The 22,449-nt window shown below is 37.7% G+C and overlaps 3 protein-coding genes across 6 annotated transcripts; 2 read left to right on the top strand and 1 right to left on the bottom strand.

Annotated features, from left to right (window-relative positions):
• The first annotated feature begins 794 nt into the window (after window positions 1-794).
• On the top strand, window positions 795-7,226 carry sfxn3 (sideroflexin 3). 2 transcript variants are annotated; one of them, XM_079473332.1, is made up of 11 exons: window positions 795-964; window positions 1,581-1,756; window positions 2,255-2,425; window positions 3,020-3,118; window positions 3,582-3,657; window positions 4,025-4,110; window positions 4,243-4,370; window positions 4,574-4,623; window positions 4,704-4,753; window positions 4,841-4,888; window positions 4,978-7,226. In XM_079473332.1, exons 2-11 carry the CDS (start codon window positions 1,593-1,595, stop codon window positions 5,072-5,074), a joined length of 969 nt encoding a protein of 322 aa, XP_079329458.1. In that variant the 5' UTR covers window positions 795-964; window positions 1,581-1,592; the 3' UTR covers window positions 5,075-7,226. The 2 variants fall into 2 exon arrangements, with proteins under 2 accessions (XP_079329458.1, XP_079329459.1); XM_079473333.1 differs by having other exon boundaries at window positions 849-1,147.
• Window positions 7,222-10,839, bottom strand: selenou1a (selenoprotein U 1a). 2 transcript variants are annotated; one of them, XM_079473330.1, is made up of 6 exons: window positions 9,214-10,839; window positions 8,864-9,043; window positions 8,645-8,736; window positions 8,408-8,548; window positions 8,133-8,297; window positions 7,222-8,047 (listed from the first exon to the last, which is right to left on the bottom strand). In XM_079473330.1, exons 1-6 carry the CDS (start codon window positions 9,536-9,538, stop codon window positions 7,955-7,957), a joined length of 996 nt encoding a protein of 331 aa, XP_079329456.1. In that variant the 5' UTR covers window positions 9,539-10,839; the 3' UTR covers window positions 7,222-7,954. The 2 variants fall into 2 exon arrangements, with proteins under 2 accessions (XP_079329456.1, XP_079329457.1); XM_079473331.1 differs by having other exon boundaries at window positions 10,225-10,839.
• Window positions 10,840-15,321: 4,482 nt separating this feature from the next.
• mat1a (methionine adenosyltransferase 1A) lies at window positions 15,322-22,084 on the top strand (the record flags this gene model as incomplete). 2 transcript variants are annotated; one of them, XM_079473502.1, is made up of 9 exons in its annotated part: window positions 15,322-15,711; window positions 16,879-16,956; window positions 17,153-17,275; window positions 17,910-18,022; window positions 18,100-18,243; window positions 19,485-19,703; window positions 20,132-20,314; window positions 20,490-20,623; window positions 20,941-22,084. In XM_079473502.1, exons 1-9 carry the CDS (start codon window positions 15,636-15,638, stop codon window positions 21,041-21,043), a joined length of 1,173 nt encoding a protein of 390 aa, XP_079329628.1. In that variant the 5' UTR covers window positions 15,322-15,635. The 2 variants fall into 2 exon arrangements, with proteins under 2 accessions (XP_079329628.1, XP_079329629.1); XM_079473503.1 differs by lacking the exon at window positions 20,941-22,084 and having other exon boundaries at window positions 15,333-15,711; window positions 20,490-20,627.
• Between the last annotated feature and the right edge of the window lie 365 nt (window positions 22,085-22,449).

The raw sequence follows: 22,449 nt of genomic DNA, 5'->3' as shown, positions 1-22,449 counted from the left end.
TATATGGGTTGTTAAGATGGGACAATATCTGGTGGAGATACAAGAGTGTAAATCTCTGGAAGTAAAGGGTGCAAAAAATCGAAATATTGAGAAAATCGCCTTTGAAGTTGTTAATCCGAGGCACTGTAGCAGACCATCCACTCACAAAAATAATGTTTTTATATATTTTGGGTTGAAAATTTACAAAATATCTTTATGGAACATGATCTTTACTTAATATCCTAATGTTTTTTGGCATAAAAGAATAATCTATATTTTTGACCCAAACAATGTATTTTTGGCTTTTACTAAAAATGTTCCTGTGCTACTTAAGACTGGTTTTGTGATCCAGGGTGACATATAGAAATAAATGTGTAGAATAATGCAATGTAAGTCCCTAAAGGCGTCTGCCATATGGATAAATATAAATGACGAAAACGTGGAGAAAAAAAAGATGTTATCAGATAAAATACATATTTTTCCAAAATACATGAATCTGAATTTGATTTCTTCACAGTATTTGAGGTCTGAAAAAATACAGAGCATATTTTCTGTTATTTTGACCTGTTTCTCCAGGTTTTATTTCTGCAAATAAATGCAAATAGAAACAATATTTTTATTAGAAAATGGGGAGATTTGTTGTCCATGAGTTCACAGAGAGAAACAAAAAAAATCATTTTACAAGCAGAACCAATCGCAGCGCAGCTCTCTTCCACGCCCGTCTCTCGAGCTATCCACCAATCGCAGCGCAGCTCTCTTCCACGCCCCGTCTCTCGAGCCAACTGCAGATCTTTCACTTTGCAAACTCCGCCTTTTCACACAAACAGCGCACGTTCACCGCTTCAAGCATCGCGCGAACGTTTCGTGCCAGTTAGAGCGGAAGTGCGAGCAGACGCTGTCATTTCTCAGAGAGGGAAGCACTGAGGTCATCTGTTTGAAGGTGTATTAAGGTGTGCCTGGACGTTACCTGTGCTCGTGTAGGCAGGTATATGGCTCTTTGAACAAATAATAATGTTTCGCCCGGTTTACGGTTGTGCGTTCGTGAAACTGAAATGATAACTAGCTAACGTTAGCTTAGCCGGTTGTGGAGAAAGGGGAATAATCATTGCATGGTTTACTTTGGGCACGGAAATGGCGCACGTGGATACAACATGACAACTCTCAACTGGTGAATTAAACGAAACTGTATACTGTATAAATTGCTATTATTTGTCCTTGTCAGTTTCCATCTTACCAGCCAAGCTGCAGCTAGCGCTAACTAACGTTACTGAAGCTGCAGACAGGAGTTGTGCTTTCAGAACCGTAATTAAGTTGTTTAAGCTCCGATGTAAAACTAGCTTTGCATATCTTTCATATTTATCTGTAAGGTTAACAGACGTGTATAGCACTGATGACGTTAAACATAGTGATGTTTGTTACTGACAGGTTCCGGGACAGTTTGTTTGTTGTTCATTCATTCATTTTGAGGTTTTGTGAAGCTCTTGATGTGTCCACCTGCATTGTTAAACGCTATACTTTCGTTCTTGATAGCAACGATCGCGATGTTTCGTTTTTAGATAAAAGATGACCTCGTTAGATACATTTGTTCGTGTTTGTTGCAGAAGTCAAATAGGATGTCTGGAGATTTACCTCTGAATATCAATATCAAAGAGCCACGATGGGACCAGAGCACTTTTATGGGCCGGGCTCAGCATTTCTTCACGGTGACGGACCCAAGAAACGTGCTTCTTTCCAGTGACGTTTTAGAAGATGCCAGAGTTACTGTGGAGAACTACAGGTCTGAAAGCTTTAAACACAAAGTTTTCTAAAGAATGCTTTATAGTGTTCTTGCAGTTACAATTATTAATGCTCAAAACCTGTCCATTATGTAAAGAAATAGAAGCTGTATCCATATTATATACTTTTTTATAGGAAACTGTATATAATAAATGCTCGTTTTCTTATTAAATCACCTCCTAAAATAGCAGGGGGTGTGTTGTTTGAAACTAAGCAATGCAGAGTTTATGTATATAGATAGTAGTAAGGCTGATATTCATTGATTTAAAAAAGGTAAAATTTGTCATTTTATTTCAAGGATAGCAGTCCAAATAATTGCTCATTTGTTATTAAAGAAATAACTTATTTATTAAAGTTATTAACGCTGTGAGCAGTAAAACCACACATAGGCTACACTTATTCATTCATTTATGTGGGCTTTATATAGCTATGGGAAAAATGAATCTAACAAGTTATTAAAACAGGAGATTTGCTTATAAAGTGTTGGTTCTCTTCACAGGTCGGGAGTCGTGAAGCCTGGGCTAACAGAGGATCAACTATGGAGGGCCAAATACATCTACGACTCAGCCTTCCACCCAGACACGGGGGAGAAAATGCTGCTAGTTGGACGCATGTCTGCACAAGTGCCCATGAACATGACAATTACGGGTTCCATGCTTACCTTTTACAGGTAGGAGCACTGTAGTACTGTATCATGTGCTTTTCTGGACAGCAAACATACAGAAAGTGTGCTAAAGCGTAAAAACAGTTACACACTGGAGCCTGAAAAAGCAGGAGATCTTTCCACATCCCCGCCCAGTTGGTGGAATACTTAACAAATGAGTCATCATGGAATAGGCAGTACTCCTAGCAAAAGCCTGGGTTTGGTGGATGGGTTTAGGCCTTTGTACTCTTTATGCTGATTATATTTTAAGTGGATTATAGTAGCATCTTTGCTTTTGAAACAGGATTCTTAAGGCTTTAAAGAAAAGGAGTTTTCTTAAGGTTCTTCCTAGTTTTGTGAAAACACTGTTGCTTAGATCAGTGAGTCATTTATGAATCATTTTGACGCACCAACATATGATCAAATTACAAGGTTTTTCTGGGATGACTCCTCGTGACTTGCTTTGCTTACATAAGAGTTTTTAATCATGGGTCTCTAACTTATCTATTTGAATTCTTTTCTATGAAAAAAGCCAATCATTAGGATTAAGCTGCTTTTGTGCTACATTCATATAATTGCTTATGTTTCTTTCCTTCTCTTTCTCTGATTCCTTTTTTTCAGGACCACCCCAGCAGTGGTGTTTTGGCAGTGGGTTAACCAGTCTTTCAACGCCGTAGTCAACTACACTAACCGCAGTGGAGACGCACCTCTCACCGTGAAGTATGAAGGCTAAGATCACTTCTAGAAACAATCTAGCTGCAGGTTTCTATATGGAGGCCACATGGCAGCCCACCTCTCGATGGTGCGATGATGTGTTCCGACAACACCTGTTGGTATATTGCACCATTGAGCGTCCTGACAGCTGTCGCATGAGCCACATTGCAATGATGATAAACGTGGTGGAACCTGACTCAGAAGTGTCAGTGTTTAAATCAAGCATGCCAGTTTATCTGTTTACTTTCTGCTCGTGTGCTTGTTTATAGTTTATCATCCAATAATCTCATTGCTCGTGTCGTTCCTATTGTATTTCCTGAATAGCTTGAAGGTTAACCCTCATGATGCACGATTCAGCATCATTGGTGCACTATTCAGGAGCTCGTGTCTTGGAAAATGTTAGTTTGGTAGCACCTTGTAAAATATTGTTGGTTCTAATTTTCTCGTATGTGTGTGTTTATGTTTGCAGTCAACTTGGAGTAGCTTACGTCAGCGCTACTACAGGAGCTGTAGTAACAGCCCTTGGCCTAAAGTCTCTGACCAAGGTGTGTTCCTTACCTAACTAGCACAATACTCAATACTAATAAACACGCCATATAATTATAAACCATACCAAATAATTATTTATATAATGTACCTTAACAAATATGTTTAACATTTTAAAAAAATAATAGTGATTCTCAATTTACACATGCTTTCACGTATCATGTTTTCAGGTTTAAAATTTTTTATCTTGAAATTTGGTTGACGATTATGGAAATCTATTTTAGCCTGCAGAAATGTAGCAAGCACCGTTTCATTGTTGTGCAATTGTACTCCTGAAACCTTATTTAAGACAGTGCTGTTTTTCAGTTTTTAGAAGCGGCAGCAGTGACGTGTTTATTTTATCTAAGATGTCTTATCTCTCCCCAGCACTTGCCAGCTATAATCGGCCGTTTTGTTCCATTCGCTGCAGTGGCAGCAGCAAACTGTATCAACATACCCTTCATGAGACAAAGGTACGTTTAAAAACAATGTTCAAGGTCAGTTGAGGGTTTTAATCACTAGGCTTCATGAGTTATACTTAGTTTTCAGAAAGACCGAATCAGATCTACTGAAGTTAGAGTTCTCTTCTGAATTACTCTTAACAGAGAGCTGAAATATGGAATTCCTGTCACTGATGCTGAGGGAAATCGCCTCGGAGAATCGTCTAAAGCTGCCAAACAAGCCATTGTACAGGTGGTGGTGTCTCGTATCGGCATGGCTATCCCAGCCATGGGTAAGACCAGTGCATGGATCAACCAGTTCTTTTTCCCTATTTAGCATGTTTAAAATGTATTGGGTTTATAAATATTGGAGTCTATATTTAGCAAAATGTTCATAATGTATTTAACGTTCAGTCAGAAAGAGAGTATTATGATATGAAATGAAGTGTTTGGGAGAGTTTTCATAATTTTTTTATGCATTTGTTATTTCACACAGCTATCCCTCCAGTAATCATGAATGCCTTAGAGAAGAAAGCCTTCATGAAAGTAAGGACCACAAACACACAGACTATTAGAGTTATGGATGTGTGTTAAAACTGCATGATAAATCTCTTTCTGTCTCTCAGCGGTTCCCAGTTCTCAATGCCCCAGTACAAGTTGGGCTTGTTGGATTCTGGTGAGTTCTTTAGGTTGTTGGTTGAAGCTATCAACTGAACATTATAATTGTTAATGAATTCATAATTTTGAATATCTTTCCCCACAGTCTTGTGTTTGCCACTCCGCTGTGCTGTGCTCTGTTCCCACAGAAGAGGTGAGAGCTTATACATAATAGACCTTTTCTCCTGCTTTGATTGACATAATGAATGTGGTAATGCATTGCTTTGTTTTGTCCCTATGAAGTTCTATGAAGGTGAGCAGTCTGGAGCCTGAGCTGCAAGAAAGGATACAACAGAGCAATCCTAACATCACCACTGTTTATTTTAACAAGGGTCTGTAGAGCCCTATATGTGTCCGCCCATACTAATGTTCTCCAATGCGAGGTTAGTGGGCACAATCTGAAGAGTAGAACACATTTATTTTTGTTTTGCTGTTCTAAATTATATATATTTTTTACTTTTACCCATGTTATTGTACAATCCTAAACCACATATCTATCTATATATAGGATGAAGACCAGAATCTGATTCTGTGTTTAGTTATATTAGTTGAAGAAGCTTGAATGTTAACCACTGCATTGATTCTTTAGGCGCTATCACAGGTTTTTCACGTATAATCTTTCCAGTCTATAGACTGCTTCGGGTCATGCAATAACTTTTGCACTCCCTTTATCCTTCATTACTTTTATTTATTCTATCTTGCATAATCTGTGTAAGATGCTTTTTTGTGATCAGAAGACATCAATTAATTTAGCATTTAAACCTGCTTTTGTCAGAATAAAACTCATCCACCTTACATCCTTAAGTATGTGCCACTTAAGTGCATTTACACTGTAAATGCAGTGTGCTTGTCTTTCATCGTAAACACTCAAACTATCGGTCAACTTTTACTCATGTACATTTGTACGTCCTAAAAGCTATACAATAATGTACTTGATCATGGTTTCTGTCTTACCCTTATAGGCATGTGTGTTTTGAAGTTGTTGCCGATGTTATCGAGATGTAACTGATGTTTGGTCATGTAGACATTGTTGTTTGTGTATCGTTATTGAAGAAGGGTGTAGTGGTCAGAATTTTTTTTTTATTAGTTATTGTGATCACTTTGTGATTGTATGAACAATTTACCTATCTAATCTAATGGATCCGAGTATGTCTGGTTTAAAAAAGGTATTGAATATCTTAATCAATAATAGCAAGTTATATAAATAGAGCATTGCTATTATGTTTGATCATGCAGTACAGGAATCCGATTTATTTATCATCAGGAAGTCTGTAATCTGTTAAACACCAATATTGCGTTGACAATGTCAGCCTGTACCATCATTTTTCAAGTGTATTTGGCTCAATCATGTACCCTATATTCTTGTTAACCTGAGCTCATATGATCAAACACTTCCTGACATATTGTGGAAATGTTACAGTGTGTAGTTTTTGTTGTTTGGTTTTGTGATTTGTATTTGTGGATGATGTTAACAAACCTTCAGTGTTGCTTTCATGCTTTTCATGAGTTGCTATTCTCCTCATGTACTCTGGGAGGCACTAGAGATCTGTTACTGTTTTGCCATGAACACTCCATGTAGGCTAACATTATTAGGCCTAACATCTTTGAGCACACTGTACTGTATGTTACTCTTACTCATTAAGCACAAGCACACAGAGGGTTAAAACATGTGCACATATTCCCTGTTACACAGATGATCTTTCTAGAATTAATGTGTAGAAATGTTGACATCATTATGCGAATATGACAATTTGATTGTGATTTATATTAAACCGTTTAGTCTTTTCTCTTGGTGCCCAATTGAAATCCCTCAGACAAGTTCAACCACATGCTGTCAAGTCTCATTCTTCACTGAATAACCCACAATCAACCAGCATAGTACTGCTTCACAGTTAGATTTATTATATAAAATACAAAGAGTTCCTGAAGTTCACAGTACTCAGACTAGCAAAAGCACACTGACCCAGCTTACGGTTTGGAGCAACTTATTACCAGTATCAAATCCTCTTGTTTTGTGATGAGTGGTGCTTCAGGTTGATGTTTTATGATTGTAAATTGCACTAGTCCACCGAAAGATCTTTGCACGATTGTGATTTTATGATCTTGTCTATCAGGAATGATCAAGAAAATATGTTCATACTTGGATCCAAATGTATTTCAAAATTGAATTTAAAATTGTTACACCAAACGCCCTTTTACAAAAATTTGATCTTGCCAAAGAATAAAAGTTCTTTGATGTTTTAATGTAAAGTTGCTTGACACTTACAGCACATATTTATTGACTGATCTCCTGTTGTCTAGCAGGAGCACAGAAATGCAATATATGTATAGTGAGGTAAATAATACTATTGTACCAGAAAGACCCACATTAGCACAATTGTTATCATTATTATTGGTGCTCACTGCATGTTTTAGTTTCTCCAGCATTTTCTATTATTTGTTATATCCTTGTGTATTTTTCTGAAACAATGTATTAAAGAAACCAAGAAATGTCTGTGGCTGTATTTTCTGACAGATAACACATGGAGCCATGAACACAATGATTTACTCGATACCAAACTACATTGTTTTACCTTAACCACCAACTCACGATATCATTTATCAAAACTTACCGAATTAAAACCACTACACACACAGTAAAATAAAGGAAAAGCAGATATAAAATTGAGATGCCACACATCGATGTTGAATTAATGAGTGTAAAGTTTGTTATTCGAGAACATTAATGAAGACACATTTTCCAATGTAGTAGCATGTTTATTGCTTATTGTAAACTCCACCTGTCATTAAACCTTTGGATGCTCACTGACAAATACCATCAGGTATGAAAGTATGTGCTGGCCTCAAATCTGCTCTCTCTACTAAGAGTTGCGAGTCAGACTATCATTAATACACATACCACCATTAAACCACCAGTACAGCAGCGGGCAGCTAAAGAAATCTAGTGAGGTGCACAATAACCATGCTATGATTCATGACAACAATATTTCTCATGTTCAATGCTCAATTTCATAATATTATACTTGATTGCGCATCCTATAAACAAGACCACATGATATCTGTGGTGTCAATAAGTTCTTACTGTTACAATCAGTGCTACGATAACTGAGCGTTTCTCTATTCACAGCATCAGCAGGAGAAATGAGGTGTGATTCAAGAATATGGGAGATCTCTCCTTCAGCTCTATTCTGATCCAACTTGACGAATAACTTTAGACAATCTAGAAATTTCCAATTTTCCTAACAGCTTGCAAAACAGATTCATTGCTGACTTTATCTCCAAATTCCTTTTCTCTGTGTTCTAGAAGAACCCCCTGAAAACAGCAAACAAAAAATCTCAATGGTAAACAGTATGCAATGAGCTAATGTTTGATCTGGATCTAAAAAAAAAAGAATCACCTGTTTGCCTGACCCGATGACAAACACTCCTCCTAGGATGAAGCCTTCTCCATTTAGGTTTCCCTGGTGACCTGACTTCCAGGCCCTTATAAAATTTTGCCAAATCCCTAAGCGGATGAAACCAAGCCCACCCATCTTCCTCTGCTGTGGCCCATAGAAAGCTTGCTGTGGACAAATACACATACACTATTGCACACCAAAGTACATGCTATCTAGTTACACTTTCAGGAGTAAAAATGGGAAATGCCCGGTTTAAATATTGTATGTCTACCAACCATTTCATCCAGGTAAATCTCCCCGGCAAAGTTAGGCTTGAAGTCCTTAATCTCTGTACCTATGTTCTCCTTAACAACAGCATACAGAGGGACCCCGAGCTCATCCAGCTGAGGCTTCAGAGAGGACAGCTCAGAGGCTTCCTGGAGATACACGAGTCGACACAACCGCTTCATCCCTGTCCACAGTGAACCAGAGGATTTGACTAAATTGTATTACGTGGAATTTGATGACTTTACCTCTCTGCACAAAAATCATCCAGGTCGCCGCACAGCCACGATCACTGCGCCCGATTTCTCCCAGAGACTCCTAGCTTTAAAAATCTTCTCATCTGAATAAATACAAATGAAGAACAGTTAATAAACATTTTACCCTGCGATTGCTTCATTTTTCTTGCTGATTGTGACTTAACTCCCTAGATTCACCGTCTCTGGATATTTTGGTGTGATATTTCTTACCATCGTCTATGGTTTTGAGGTCAGCATTCTCCAGGTACTCCAGTGTAGCAGTTGCTGGTTTGGTCAGCAGGTAGTCAGTGTTGGCCAGTAGTATGCCGGCGATGGCAGCACCAACAGCACCAATGCCTAGCGACCACATGCCCCTTTCAAGCGTCTGGCCCTCCAGGACAGACGTTGACACTGTGGTGAGTGAAACAACAACCAACGTTATTTGTTTTAGCGACTGAAACAGGTCTTGCGGTTTCAATAGTCTTATTTCAAACTTGTTTGTCTTCATATAATAATTCAAGGCAAACAACTATCTGCTAAAATACATCTTCTACCGAGACATGCTGGAACAAGACCGGTACCTTTTGTCTTACTATTGGAAGACTGGCTGTTCTGGCTCTCCCTCCACAATTGGCGATTTGTGGAAATAGATCGAAAACACACAAAGTTGACAGAAGTGAAAGGCACTAATGTCTTGAATACCGGCTGGCACGAGACGGTCACTGGAACACACTTTGTGAACGTCTTATCCCCTCCTGTTTCTAGTCTGCATTGAGACACAGCTGACCCAGAGTTTACAGAGATTCTGTACTTGAAAGCACCATTTACATTGAAAGGTATTCTTCCTCTTGGCCACAAATGGGTCAGATGTATAGAGCGTAATACTATAAAGGCCATTGTAAACATCCAGGGTGAGTTTGGCCACCACTCCAAATCCCCCCAGAGGAACCTTCTGGAGAGGAAAGGAAAATAGTCCCCCACAATGTTTACTTTTTTGTATACATAAACATTATTTCATAATAATGTACGTAATTGTAAACAAGTATTTTTTGCGATTAACAGCAAGTCATCTCTTCTGCTTCAAGTTGAAACATTTAAGTACCTTAATATAAAGTATTGACGCCTTAAACCCTCAGTTTTTATGTTGCTGATAATTTTACTACCTGCATAGTAACATTTTACTGTCAGGTCTACTTAAGTGTGTGTGCTTTATTTGTGTAACGCTCACCGTGAAGGACAATATGGGGCATGGTCCAGTGTTTTGTAACTACCACAACTTTGACACAGAGCCACGTTGTGTAAGTGTAACGTAAAGGTTAAGACATCGCTATTCTTTGCTGTAAGGTTACTTGTTGTTCACGGATGTATGAACAACCTGTCAAAACGACTTAAATATCACGAAGCTTCACTTTAAGGACCTATAACACTACAAATGGCGGGCAGCACGCAGACTATTCAATAAGGGCATCGAGCTTGTATGTTTGTGTCGCCACCAGACACACGCGTATAACAATGCAAGATATAAACAGCATCATTATGTGCATTAAAACTGGATTCAAAAGACGTTAACACAAGACGTGAAGAAAACTCACCACTCGCAGTTCAAGTCGATTAATATTGTCAAGCCACTACGGAGGCTGGAGGGAGGCGTCCCAGTCTCTTAAAGGGACAGGCGACAAAAACGCCATAGCGCGTCAACACTTACTAGTGCTTATTCTTAGCGTATTACGCACATTAAAATCAATCATAAAAGGGGCTTCATAAAATAATCTTACAATTACAAAGTGTCTTTTTACAGCAACGTTTGGCCCCTTCCGTTCACACGTGTTTTATCATTAAAATGGGCTACTCTGGCTAGATGTATATTCGTTGTAAAGATGTGTATTTGTTATAAAAACAAGTTATTGCTGTTCATTTTAATGCTCGCCTTATTTTAAATGAGTGTTTTTATATTTCAATTTTTTTAGAGCTTACAAGTTGCACACCCAGCAAAAAACTGTGTGTTATTTGTTTATATTTACAACAGAGAAGGACGTTTATTAAGATATTTACATTATCGTAGTATATATGCACCCGATTCTCAATGATCGGAATACTAATGGACTAAAAAGTACTAAATGATCTTGAAATACAGCATTACATTATGTATATTTTTGACTGTTGGTGTGGCATATTACTGCCCTCTTAGATTTGGCACAGGTAGGTGCGCTGCAACTCTGACTTTGAATCGAACTGTTTGCTTCCTATGATGCTTTCTGTTTACACTAAACATACAACTATACGGTAAACATTAATATGATGCTGATAGTTACTCTTTGAACTGATGTTTTGAGCATGCTTATAACCATTAGAGTCCTGTATATAATACGCTAATATAACCTGCCACATGATTTATCTGAAAACAAGAAAACATCATTTGTAAACAAAATGAAATGTGTCTTTCTACAAAGATTTTTCAAACACATCTTTGCAAAACGTTGTCGTCTTCATGTGTCTTTCTAATAGGTTAATTGAATTGTAAGTGTGTTTGCTTACAAGTGTTACAAACTCGATAATGTAAGCTGATACAGTTCGGTTAGTGGATCTGGACCAGCTCTGTTTTAGTGGTAATGGTTATTTTTAGAGGAGATGAGCAGAGGCCAGTTGCTTCTGGCTGCTGTGGGCTGGAATGTGCTGAGAAGAAAGCTTCCCCAACATCCCACCCTATCCTGCAGCTGCTGCACTCCAGCGGACCACTTAGATCCTATAGGGCAAAACACAGGGAAGCCTCCTTTAAGGAAATAACTACAATTTAATTGAAACAGATGTGGTTGCAGTAAGTCTAATGCTGATTTTGATTTCTTACAGTAATGATCAAGACTATGATAGGACAAAACATTCCTTCAGTCATGTTTATGGTTCGTTCCATTAAAGTTATAAATGTCTGCGTAACATTCTCACAATGTTAAAACGTTATTATAACAACATTCTTGGAACGTGCTTTTGATGTACTTTGTACTTGAAGAAGGTTCGTGTAACAAAGCAAAATGTTATTAGAACAACAAATTAATGTGATTTCTCACAGCACTTTGGCTAACAATGTGGTTAAATTAAGCTTAATTTAGAGATCAAGAATAAGTGTATGAATCTCTCAATACCTGCCTCATCCATGAATCCCAGCATGAATTGCATCATAAATTTCTTTCTTTTGCTTTTAGTTTTGCTATTGTTTTGCTGGGACATTAGTAGTGAGTTTGTGTTGATCTGAATATTTCGTTGATTGTCCCCACTGTTGTGATTCATATGCTGTCCACATTGAACACTATAAAGGTGGCTTTCAACCAAATAAAACATCAGGATCTAAACCTCTGTTAATTGTCAACAAGAGCTTTTGTAGATATATGACAGAAACAAAGTTAAACGTCAAGTGAAGATGGTAATGTTGTTTGTGGAGCTGTTTAATCCTCTTGACAGATTCTATGTGTTCATCTGTTGCAGTTAGTGTTCATCTAAGGTTGTGTGACTGTAAGTAAGTTGTAGTGGTTACGTTCTTACTGTTATGTTTTTCTTTAGTGTTGTTGTTTGTTAACAGGAGATGTTTTACATAATGTTACACTGTAAAGAAATCTGTAGAAATTACAGTATTACTGGCAGCAGTAATTTACTGTAGATTTACATTTATGAAATGTACTGGCAACAGTTTGTTCAAAGATAAATGATCATTAAACATTAAAAAGTCTTTATCCTTACAGAAAAAAACTATAAAATAAGGGCCTTATGCAAACAAAATTCTGATGTAACGTTCTAAAAAAAGTTCTTATAACAAAGAAGAAAATGTCAACTTTAATGCTTTTGTAATATTCTTAGAACATGATTTTGCTCGCTGGTAAAACTTAGAAGGCACAAAGTAAATTCCTCGTCCGTCTCATACAAGCTCTAACAGAAAGGCAGCTTATGTTTTATACCCAGCACCAGAGCTCAGCTCTAAGTTCACCCTAGTTCACCTTATTGGGTTACATATGAAAAGTTTTTTCTAACGCATGTATGCAGGATTGTCTGGGTTTAAGAACCAGTCAGCAAAAGGCATATACACCCCTCCTACTAAACAATCGTATGCCAATAATCCATTGGTTTACGCACAGCACACCTCCTTTTCTATTCATCTTATCGAAGAATATCACATTTGACAAAGGGGCAGGGCAACTAACTGGTTGTGTTTGCCACAAGATACCAGCCAGCTGCAGCCACGTGGGTTATGCCCCGAGAGCGTATGGCAAACATAAACAGACATTTATCACCTCAACAACAACAATTCTGCTCCACGTCCATCACAACCTGAGACCATGTAAAAACACAAAAGAATAATCTATTTATTACCATGGCTGATGTAAAGTTGAGTGCATTGCAAAACTAGCCCTCATTTCAGAAATCTGAAATCTTATTAAAGAGATTATCCTGTAAATATTTTGTAAGAGATTGCAATTGAAATGATTGCATCACAATTGAAATAATATCATAAATCAGCAGTTCAACTCTATATTTAGAATAAATATATCGACATGTTAATGTGATGAGGAGTTTTTTTATTACTGAATAAACAGCAGCGGCTTAGACTGTTAGCAAGTTTGAAGGTTAATGTAAAATCCGTTCAGTGGTCAAACTTTTAAAATAGCTATAATATGGACAGTCCTGCTTGTGCATTAGTCTATCTGATCCTGTTTGGTCCAGTTGGTTTTCAGATTGCTGGGACATCACTATAGCTAAATGATCATAGTCCATGAATCGTGGCCTTACACATGCTTGTCTGTTTATCTGTATGTTAAAAAAACAGCATTAGGAATCAATGCGTCATTGCCATGCATTAAGGTTTTAAGGTGTTTTTTTACTTTTTATAATTTAATCATTTAATAATTACAATAAATACTACATATAATAAATGATTTCATTATTCCATTGAATTGGGTGTGAATAATTTACTCTGGACTTAATCTCCCCTTTAACCTGAATTTTAACCTGACGTGCCACATTTTTGTCCGGTTGAAGGTTCAAGAAGAAACTGACCTTTGTCTCGTCCCACGTCATTGACTCGTTTGTTCAAAAATGGTCCAAAACAAATAGTACAACTTTCATGTGGAACACTGTGTTGCTTATTTGACCACACTTTAAGATATACATTGTTTTTAATTGTTTGTTAAACATGCCTTCACAGCTTGGCATTCGATTCCTTCACCATCAACACCACCAAAACAATCCACTAACTGGTATGCTCTGTGTTCGGTTGACTTTATATTTATATAATTGTTATTAATATATAATAATATTTTATTCTATATTCATTGTAGTAAAGTAATACAAAACTACTCAAAAGTCATAGATTCTTTACCGTACGTTACGTTTGGGCCACATACAGTAACTTTTGTTTATGTTGTTACTAAAACCATCTATATTGATCTTGACACCAACTAGTTATAGTTTACTGTCCTATACAGTAGGTGTGTAGTTATTTTCCTCAAACACCATCACTGTAGGTTTGAATTGATGGGGCTGTCATAAGATCTCGAAATGACCATAATCCTGTCTTCGTTGTGTCCTTGAGAAGAGGGGAATTAATACACACACAATTACCAAACTAAAAGTTATTTCTACTGGTAGCGTCCACGTAAAGATAAGAACTCAAGGCAGATTAAACATGCCGTCCATTATAAATTAACCACTTTTATTAGTGTGATATTCTTTCTATTATGAAATAGTGAAATAAAGCATCAGGCGCTAAACACTCTATCATAGAAGAATCTCTCTCTGTTCCTTCCGTGAAACACTTTAGATTACTTCAAAATTTTACTATTCTATTCTATTCATGACAAACTATAAACCTCTAGAATACACAGTAATTGGTCTAGATTAGAATATATCTCTGTTTTTGACAGCAATATTCTGCCAAATGACTCCATTCATAAGAGACTAAATATTGGTCTATATTCCAAAGTGTTTATGAATTATATTACATGTGTATTTAAATTCACTGAAAATTCACTGCAGTTAGACTGCAAAACGAAAGTAGTTTATATAGTTAAGATGAAGGTAACAGTAGCAAGTTACTCCTTGTTCTAGTATAGCAGTGTGGCCATGAACTGTACACATGTAGATTCTGGCTAAAGAGTAAACTCCTCAACCACAGTACATTTTGCTTCAGGCAATTAACCTGACATACTCTATATTACGTCATAACATGCCTGAAAACCTTTATGGAAAGACAAGCCATTGTGCAAGAACAACAAGCCATTGCTAGAAAAAAATAAAAACATTATCTTGGGTATTTAAAAAGGTTTTGCAATTAATTTTTGATATAACCACAAAACATCTTCTGCCAAGCACTTAAAGTAAGAGGAGTTCTGTGTCTTCCAATCACATCTACAGATTCACCACACCCCCGTAAGTTTGATATCGCTCAGCACAAGCTACCTGGGTTTTATCATAGATAAAACAGCCCTGTTTGTAAACAGTCCAGATCTGATAATGTTTAGCCGATTGATGTGAGGACACACAGTTTCAAAGGAAAACTTAATCCCATCCATCAGTGCAATACATCAACAAACACATCGAGTATCCATTGCGTTTGGTGCACAAGGGGTTAACAGAGACTTTCTGAGACTATGAATCTCCTCCCCAAAACAACACCCCCTGGAATGGGCTGCCCCATTCGTTCACATGAAACGTGTTTGTGTGTGTGTATTTGTGAGAGAGTGAATGAGTAAGGCTCTGTCTGTGTGTGTTTGTGTGTGTGTGTGTGTGTGTGTGTTTTCTTTCTGCCATATATAGGGGCAAACTTGCTATGAGACGGGGTTGTCTGTTTTATAGTCAGTTCTTTCTGCAATCCTCTCTTTCCTTCTTTCCTTTCCTATCTATCTTCTACATAAAGTCCTAGAGACCCACAGGACTATAAGGAGCTTTGCATTCTTCGCCTACTTTTGAGGAACATTTGACAGATCAGTGATTTCAAAGCTTTGCTGAGTTGCTGGTAAACATGGAAGGAACTAATGATGTGCAAGATGATGGCTCGTTCATGTTCACTTCTGAGTCTGTGGGAGAAGGGCACCCAGGTGAATTTTCAACTTTATCTGCATTTTTAAATTCGATTGTAAGAAAGTCGTTCTTTTACAGTGTACTCTTAAATACTTCCCTTTGTTTCATTAGTATTATACAGACATGTAAGTATCTCTATAGTAACTCTTAAGTAACCCTATATTATATTGTCTTTCCTTACCTCCCATTGTAAGTGCCCGACAGCAAGTGCATACTTATAAATTATTTAACCTGCCTCAACATGTCACTAAAGCATAAAGCAGGGAAGTTAAGCAACAGTTCAATAGGGTTCAAAAGCTGACACGCACACTTTGAGTAAGTACCATGTGCTCGGTAGGTATTTCATTGAGTGAAAGTCTAGTACACAATAATAGTCAATCAGAGGTTGTGTATTTTACAAGGCATGTCACATTACAGCCTAACGCTGGAAGAGTTTTCTCAGCGACATATTTACTATGCATTTATTTCCTATTGACTTCACAATGGCACTCTCACAAATTATTCTTAACACAGTTATCTAATGAGAGTCACCATTTCATCGGTACACCTGTTCACTGTGGGAACCTACCAGACCTCACATATCTTATCAACCAGATTGCTATTCTCTCATCATGCTACAAGGCCAAAGTACTATGAGAGATTCATGTACGTGCTGAATTAACTACAGACGAAATCCTAATTCTGAACTAATTCCCTCTACAAGGAACTCGTCTAAACGGTTAATGTGGGCAAAGTCTTGCTAAGTCTTGCTACACATCCGTCATCAGCACATATTTTAACAGACAATCAATACTCATGTGCAAGACCAAAAAAATCGATTCAAAAATGGATCTAGACTGAACCGGTCTCATAGATTCGACCTGTTTGTCAGTCTTACATTTTCACGTGGGATGTTGATTTTGACTGTGTTGTTTCTGATGTAACCCATCTAAGCTGTTGCCTCAGCTTTCAGCCCAAATATGTGCCAATGAGTCAATGATTCTGAAAGGAGATGAGCAGTAGTATTGTCCTCTAGCTGCTCAGCTACGGCTTTGCTTTGTTGGGATTTTGTGTATATTGAAGCATGACGTTCTAGAGTCGTACCCTAAAAAATATATATATACTTGTTACCACTACACTCACAGTTTTATTGAATCTGTTATACTAACTCTAGTTTTTTAATAGTTTGTCGTTTTTTTAACCAGACAAGATCTGTGATCAAATCAGCGACGCAGTCCTCGATGCACACTTGAGGCAGGACCCAGATGCCAAGGTGGCCTGTGGTTAGTAAACTTTAATGATTCACAAACATTGATTTACATCCATTGCATTAAGTCGGATCATGCAGTCACATTAAGTCGGATCATGCAGTCCAAATTTGACATAGAAATTGATTTTACACCTTTCATTTGCAGAAGCAATTCTTTGTGTTGGAAACGGGTTGTAGGGACTAACAAAACATATTGATTTATTTTACAGAGACAGTTTGTAAGACTGGCATGGTACTTCTGTGCGGTGAAATCACATCTCGAGCCAACGTAGACTACCAGAAGATTGTACGTGAGACTATCAAACACATCGGTTATGACAACTCTGAAAAAGGTCAGGTCCTTTTTTGTGCTTCTCTTTATTTCAGTGCTCAATGTTATCAAGTTACAAGACTTTAATGCACAACACAGGGCATAAAATCCTTTACTGCACAGATAACTGTGGGTTATTCTACTTATACCATGGTCATTTGCTAAATGAAAAACAAGCCAACAAGCCAGCTGTTATTGATGTTTGCACTTATGGAATGGGTAAAAATTATGGTTTGCCATCTCTGAGAGAGTGGGACAATATAATTGCAATTAATTGAATTAACTATTGAGAGAGAGCGAGAGAGAGAGAGAGAGAGAGAGAGAGAGAGAGAGAGATGAGCAAATTGACTGCACAGTATGTGCATCTCTGTTATAGCCAATCGAAGCTGCGACCGAGATCCCCGGTCAGACACGGCAAAGTTACCTGTTGAAACAAGATTTTTTCTTGAGCCAATCATAATCGAGCATTCACAACGAACATTATATAGACTGATTTAGCTGCAACAACCAAAACAAACGTTATGTGGCTCAAGCTAAACTTCCGGGAGAACTGTGCAAAAAATCAATAATTGTTGGGTAGTTTTATCATAACTTAAATTGCATCTGATGAACCCGTCTCTGAAGATATTTAATTATTTAATGCATTTCATGTTCAGGTTTCGACTACAAAACCTGCAATGTGCTGGTGGCTCTAGAGCAGCAATCTCCTGATATTGCACAGGGTGTCCACATTGACAGACATGAGGAAGACATTGGAGCTGGAGATCAGGTTAGATCACAAAAGCAGTTTTGTGTGTCATGTGATAGATGGTAAACATAGTCCCTACATATTGCTTTGTGTTTCAGGGGCTCATGTTTGGTTACGCCACGGATGAGACAGAGGAGTGTATGCCGCTCACCATCGTCCTTGCCCACAAACTCAACACCAAAATGGCCGAGCTGCGACGGGATGGCACTATTCCATGGCTCCGCCCAGACTCTAAAACCCAGGTCAGCAATGTAACAGTATTACATTTCAACAAAAAAAAAAAAAATAGTAGACAATTTTGCATCATCGGCCAGTTGAAAACTTTTATTAAACATTGCCATTTAAAATAAAGCTAGCATTAGTAAAACTGATATTGAAATTGTTATATAACATGCACGTCATTGCAATATTTTCCATAGTTAATCGTTTGCATGTTATCTGTATTATGTTGTAGTTATTAACACACCAATTGTACAAATTTAAAGGAGTGGTGCCACAGTGTTTCATGCATTCTGACTTTAAAATGTTATACGTGCTGGCTTCTCATGCATGACATGGTCAACTTGTCAAAAAACAAGTTAGTATTTCTGTGCTCGATAACACACCCTACTGTTCGTATTGGTTTCAGAAAGTTTTTTTCAAATAAGAAATTCCATTTAGTAACAACTTTTCTTAGTCCCTTATTGGACAATTCTCTCGGAAAAGCACATCCATGCTTCAACCAGTCATGAACCACACACAGTATGTGAAGCTGACTCATATGACTGTATTTTGTTGGAAATCGGCGTGTACTTGCACAAAGGTAAACCACATGAATTTATGCAGGGATAATGGGATGATGTATTGTGTGCTCGTGCTGTAGACCCCCCCCCTGCAGGCATTCAGGGCGCATCTGTTTTTGGGAATAATCATACAGCTGTATCTGTCTTTTATAAATGTGATCAAACTAAAGACTCTGAGAAGATACGAAGTATGCAATACTACTCTATAGGTACTCGAGATGAATATGAGATTGGCAGAATCTGTGTGTGTTACATCTGCTTTAATACGTAAAATGTAAGATGTCCCCAGTTGATGTAAGTGTGTCTTTGGAGTTACAGTGTGCAGGTTGCAAACCGCTGACTGATGTTGACCATGATATCTTATCAGCCCTAGTGTTCATTGAACCAGTACATTGACCAATACGTGCGACTGCTGTTGAGTAAGATAGGGAGGCGGCCTCTTTTAATGCATTTAAAATTACCCTCATCCAGAGCCCCTGTTCTTACATTTCCTAGTAGGTTGGAGGCAACGGCTGTGCACCTGTCAATCACAGAAACATGCCAGCAACCCAAGCTGGGCAGCTGGAAAGCTGAAACCTCTGGTCTATTTTAGAGTTCTGCATTGAGAAACGTCAAAAGTTTGATCGTTCCTTGTGTTTTAAATGTATGTTGAAACCATGGCCTTGGATGACCTAACATACTTCCTTTTCCTACAATTCCAGGTGACTGTGCACTACAAGCAGGAGGATGGGGCTGTGATTCCATTGCGTGTTCACACAGTGGTCGTCTCCGTCCAACACGATGACAACATTTCGCTGGAAGAGCAAAAACGCATTTTGAGGGAGAAGGTCATCAAGGCTGTGGTGCCACCAAAATATCTGGACGATAAGACCATCTACCATCTGCAGCCAAGTGGTCGCTTTGTCATTGGAGGACCTCAGGTGAGCTTCTACAAAGTCTTTCTGAAACATTTATAATGAGCACTTCTGAAGGAACATTCTGTCTTGTCTTGGATTTATTTAGTCAATTTATGTCAAAATTCTACAATAATCCATAGGTAAAGATGACCAAACATAGACAGCATTCAAATACTGTAACACTGAAAGATGTCTATTTGACTTTTTCATTAGTTTTCATTAGCCAGTTTTTCTCACAGATTACGTAAAATACATTTTAATTCAAAAGTCATTCAAATTCCTTCAAAAATCATTCTTCAATTATAATCTTCATCTCAAATCCAGATTCTAACAATGGAAAATCATCATTGATGTGATGTGACTCCTTGTGCCATTTTCATGCAAACTCCCTGTAATAACCTTCTTCACCTTTATAAAGCTTTAACAATAAATATGATAATGATGTTTTTCAGGGAGATGCTGGAGTCACAGGTAGAAAAATCATTGTGGACACATATGGTGGATGGGGAGCTCATGGGGGTGGAGCCTTCTCTGGTAAAGATTACACCAAAGTGGACCGCTCTGCTGCTTATGCTGCACGCTGGGTTGCCAAATCGCTGGTGAAGGCCAAACTCTGCAGAAGAGTTTTGGTGCAGGTAAACTTCAACCTCTGTATCTTACAGTAAAACAAACTGTAAATGAGCCAGCATGAACGTCTAGACAAAAACATCAAAGGTTAATTTATTGGCCAATTGTACAGATATGATAGGAACATGGTAAAACCGGATTCTGGGGAAAGGCTCACGTATAATATATTCTTATCACCTGTAGGTGTCTTACGCCATTGGAGTTGCCCACCCTCTGTCCATCTCGCTCTTCACTTACGGTTCATCGGAAAAAACTGAGAAAGAGTTGCTACAGATTGTCCACAAGAACTTTGACCTCCGACCAGGTGTCATTGTTAGGTAAACAATTTAAAAGATAATACGTTTTTATTACCTTCTTCCACATCTGTAGAAGCAAGCAGTGTTTTGTATACTGGGTCCTGAGCCACAATTGGTGTACATGTTTAATATTAAAATAAGTGATATAAAAGGAAATAAAACAGCTACTGTGATCGCAGTTCTGCTATTTTCCCCAATTTCCTCTAGAGGTCACTGCCATCAATGTATGATAAATGGCCCTTCAAAAACTGCATATGTAGTTTATGAGTATGAGAAATTATTTTGGATTCAACGTTTCTTCAGTATAAAAAAGTAACCACCTTAATTTCTACCAACAGGGACCTGAATCTGAAGAGGCCAATTTACCAGAGCACCGCCTGCTATGGTCATTTTGGCCGGTCGGAGTTCTCCTGGGAGGTGGCCAAGCCTCTCAAGGTTTGAAGTGACAGGTTCACCCTTGAGTCATTGTTTTGCCACTGAAGCTTTGTAACAGAAAGTGTTCGCTCTCTTTCTTTCAACGCTCCTCTTTAAGGTTATTTTAGCTCTCCTCGCATGTACACTATAGAGGAATATACTGTAAATGTCACAATTTAAATCACATTTGCAAGTCTGTCATAAAAGGAACCCTTCACTGTTTAGTGTACTTTGCTAACTACAATATTACATATTTAGATTCATATTCAGAGACAGTTATAAATGAGCTGTAGGTTGATTTCTCGCAGAAGCTTAATATTGTGGTGCTATCAAAACATTGCTCTGTTTGTTTGAGCATCCCAACACAGCAGCATTGGCTAAACCAGTGATGTAACTTTGGGTGGGACTATCTGTTTTTTTACCTATGGCAGACGGTAAAGTGTTTTGGAAAATCTTTTTGAAAAGTCATTATTTTAGAAATTCTGTTTGGGTGCTTGGATATTACACACTTTCAGTCTTTTATTTGAAACATGTACAGATAATTCGGCAGCATGTTGTCACAGAGAAACAAGATTTATATTGTGGACCATTGCTTTAGGTTTACACATGTAATGCTGCTCAAGAATCTTGTTTCTCGCATGAACTTACGGTCTTAAAAGGCGTCTTATCTTGTGCCTTTTTTCTTAAAATTACAAAAACAATTGCTTTCCATTCATCTCACGAATATTGCAGAATGGCAGAGGTATATTCACAGGAGAATAACTCATGCCTGCTTGTTTACATGTACAGATCATTGCTTACATAGTATTTTTCATCACTGGAGGGTAAGCATGTGTGTTTGTGCGTGTGTGTACATCATTTGAAAACAAGAGCAAAATCAAACGATGTTGCATTTTTATATGTATGTATGGATTGCACTATGGAATATAGACTTCTGTATCTCCATGTGTTCCACATCTATAAAAACAACTTTATTCTTACTCTTTCCTCTCAGATTTTCAACTTTTGTCTTGGAATTAATCTGACATGTAAATAATTGTGAATAATTAAAGTGTGAAAAATTCTTTATATTTGTGTCATTTCTATAAACTTAAGGGACAACTCAGATCAATTATATTACATATACAGCAGTGGAAAATGAAGAGACCATTATGAAATTTCATGTTATCAGCATTTTTAGATCGATTGTGGCCATTACAGTCCAGTTTCTGTTGAATTTCAACAAAATCAATGTAAATATTAAATCATCCAACAGCAATGTGGAAGACTGACAGCATGACAAGACACATGAAACTGTGATGAAAATCCAGGTTATCGCAAATAAACAACTTTTTTACAGTTGTATTGCTTTATAGTGAATCTGAACTTGTTTCCTTTGCGGTATATTTAAGGTCCTTTGCAGTTAAATTTTTTGCAAGAAACGGCAAATATTT

This window comes from Barbatula barbatula (assembly GCF_947034865.1).
Source record: "Barbatula barbatula genome assembly, chromosome: 14".
In the NCBI taxonomy this organism is placed as follows: domain Eukaryota; kingdom Metazoa; phylum Chordata; class Actinopteri; order Cypriniformes; family Nemacheilidae; genus Barbatula; species Barbatula barbatula.
The sequence above is the reverse complement of the archived record's forward strand: the minus strand, read 5'-3'. Positions and strand labels throughout refer to the sequence as shown.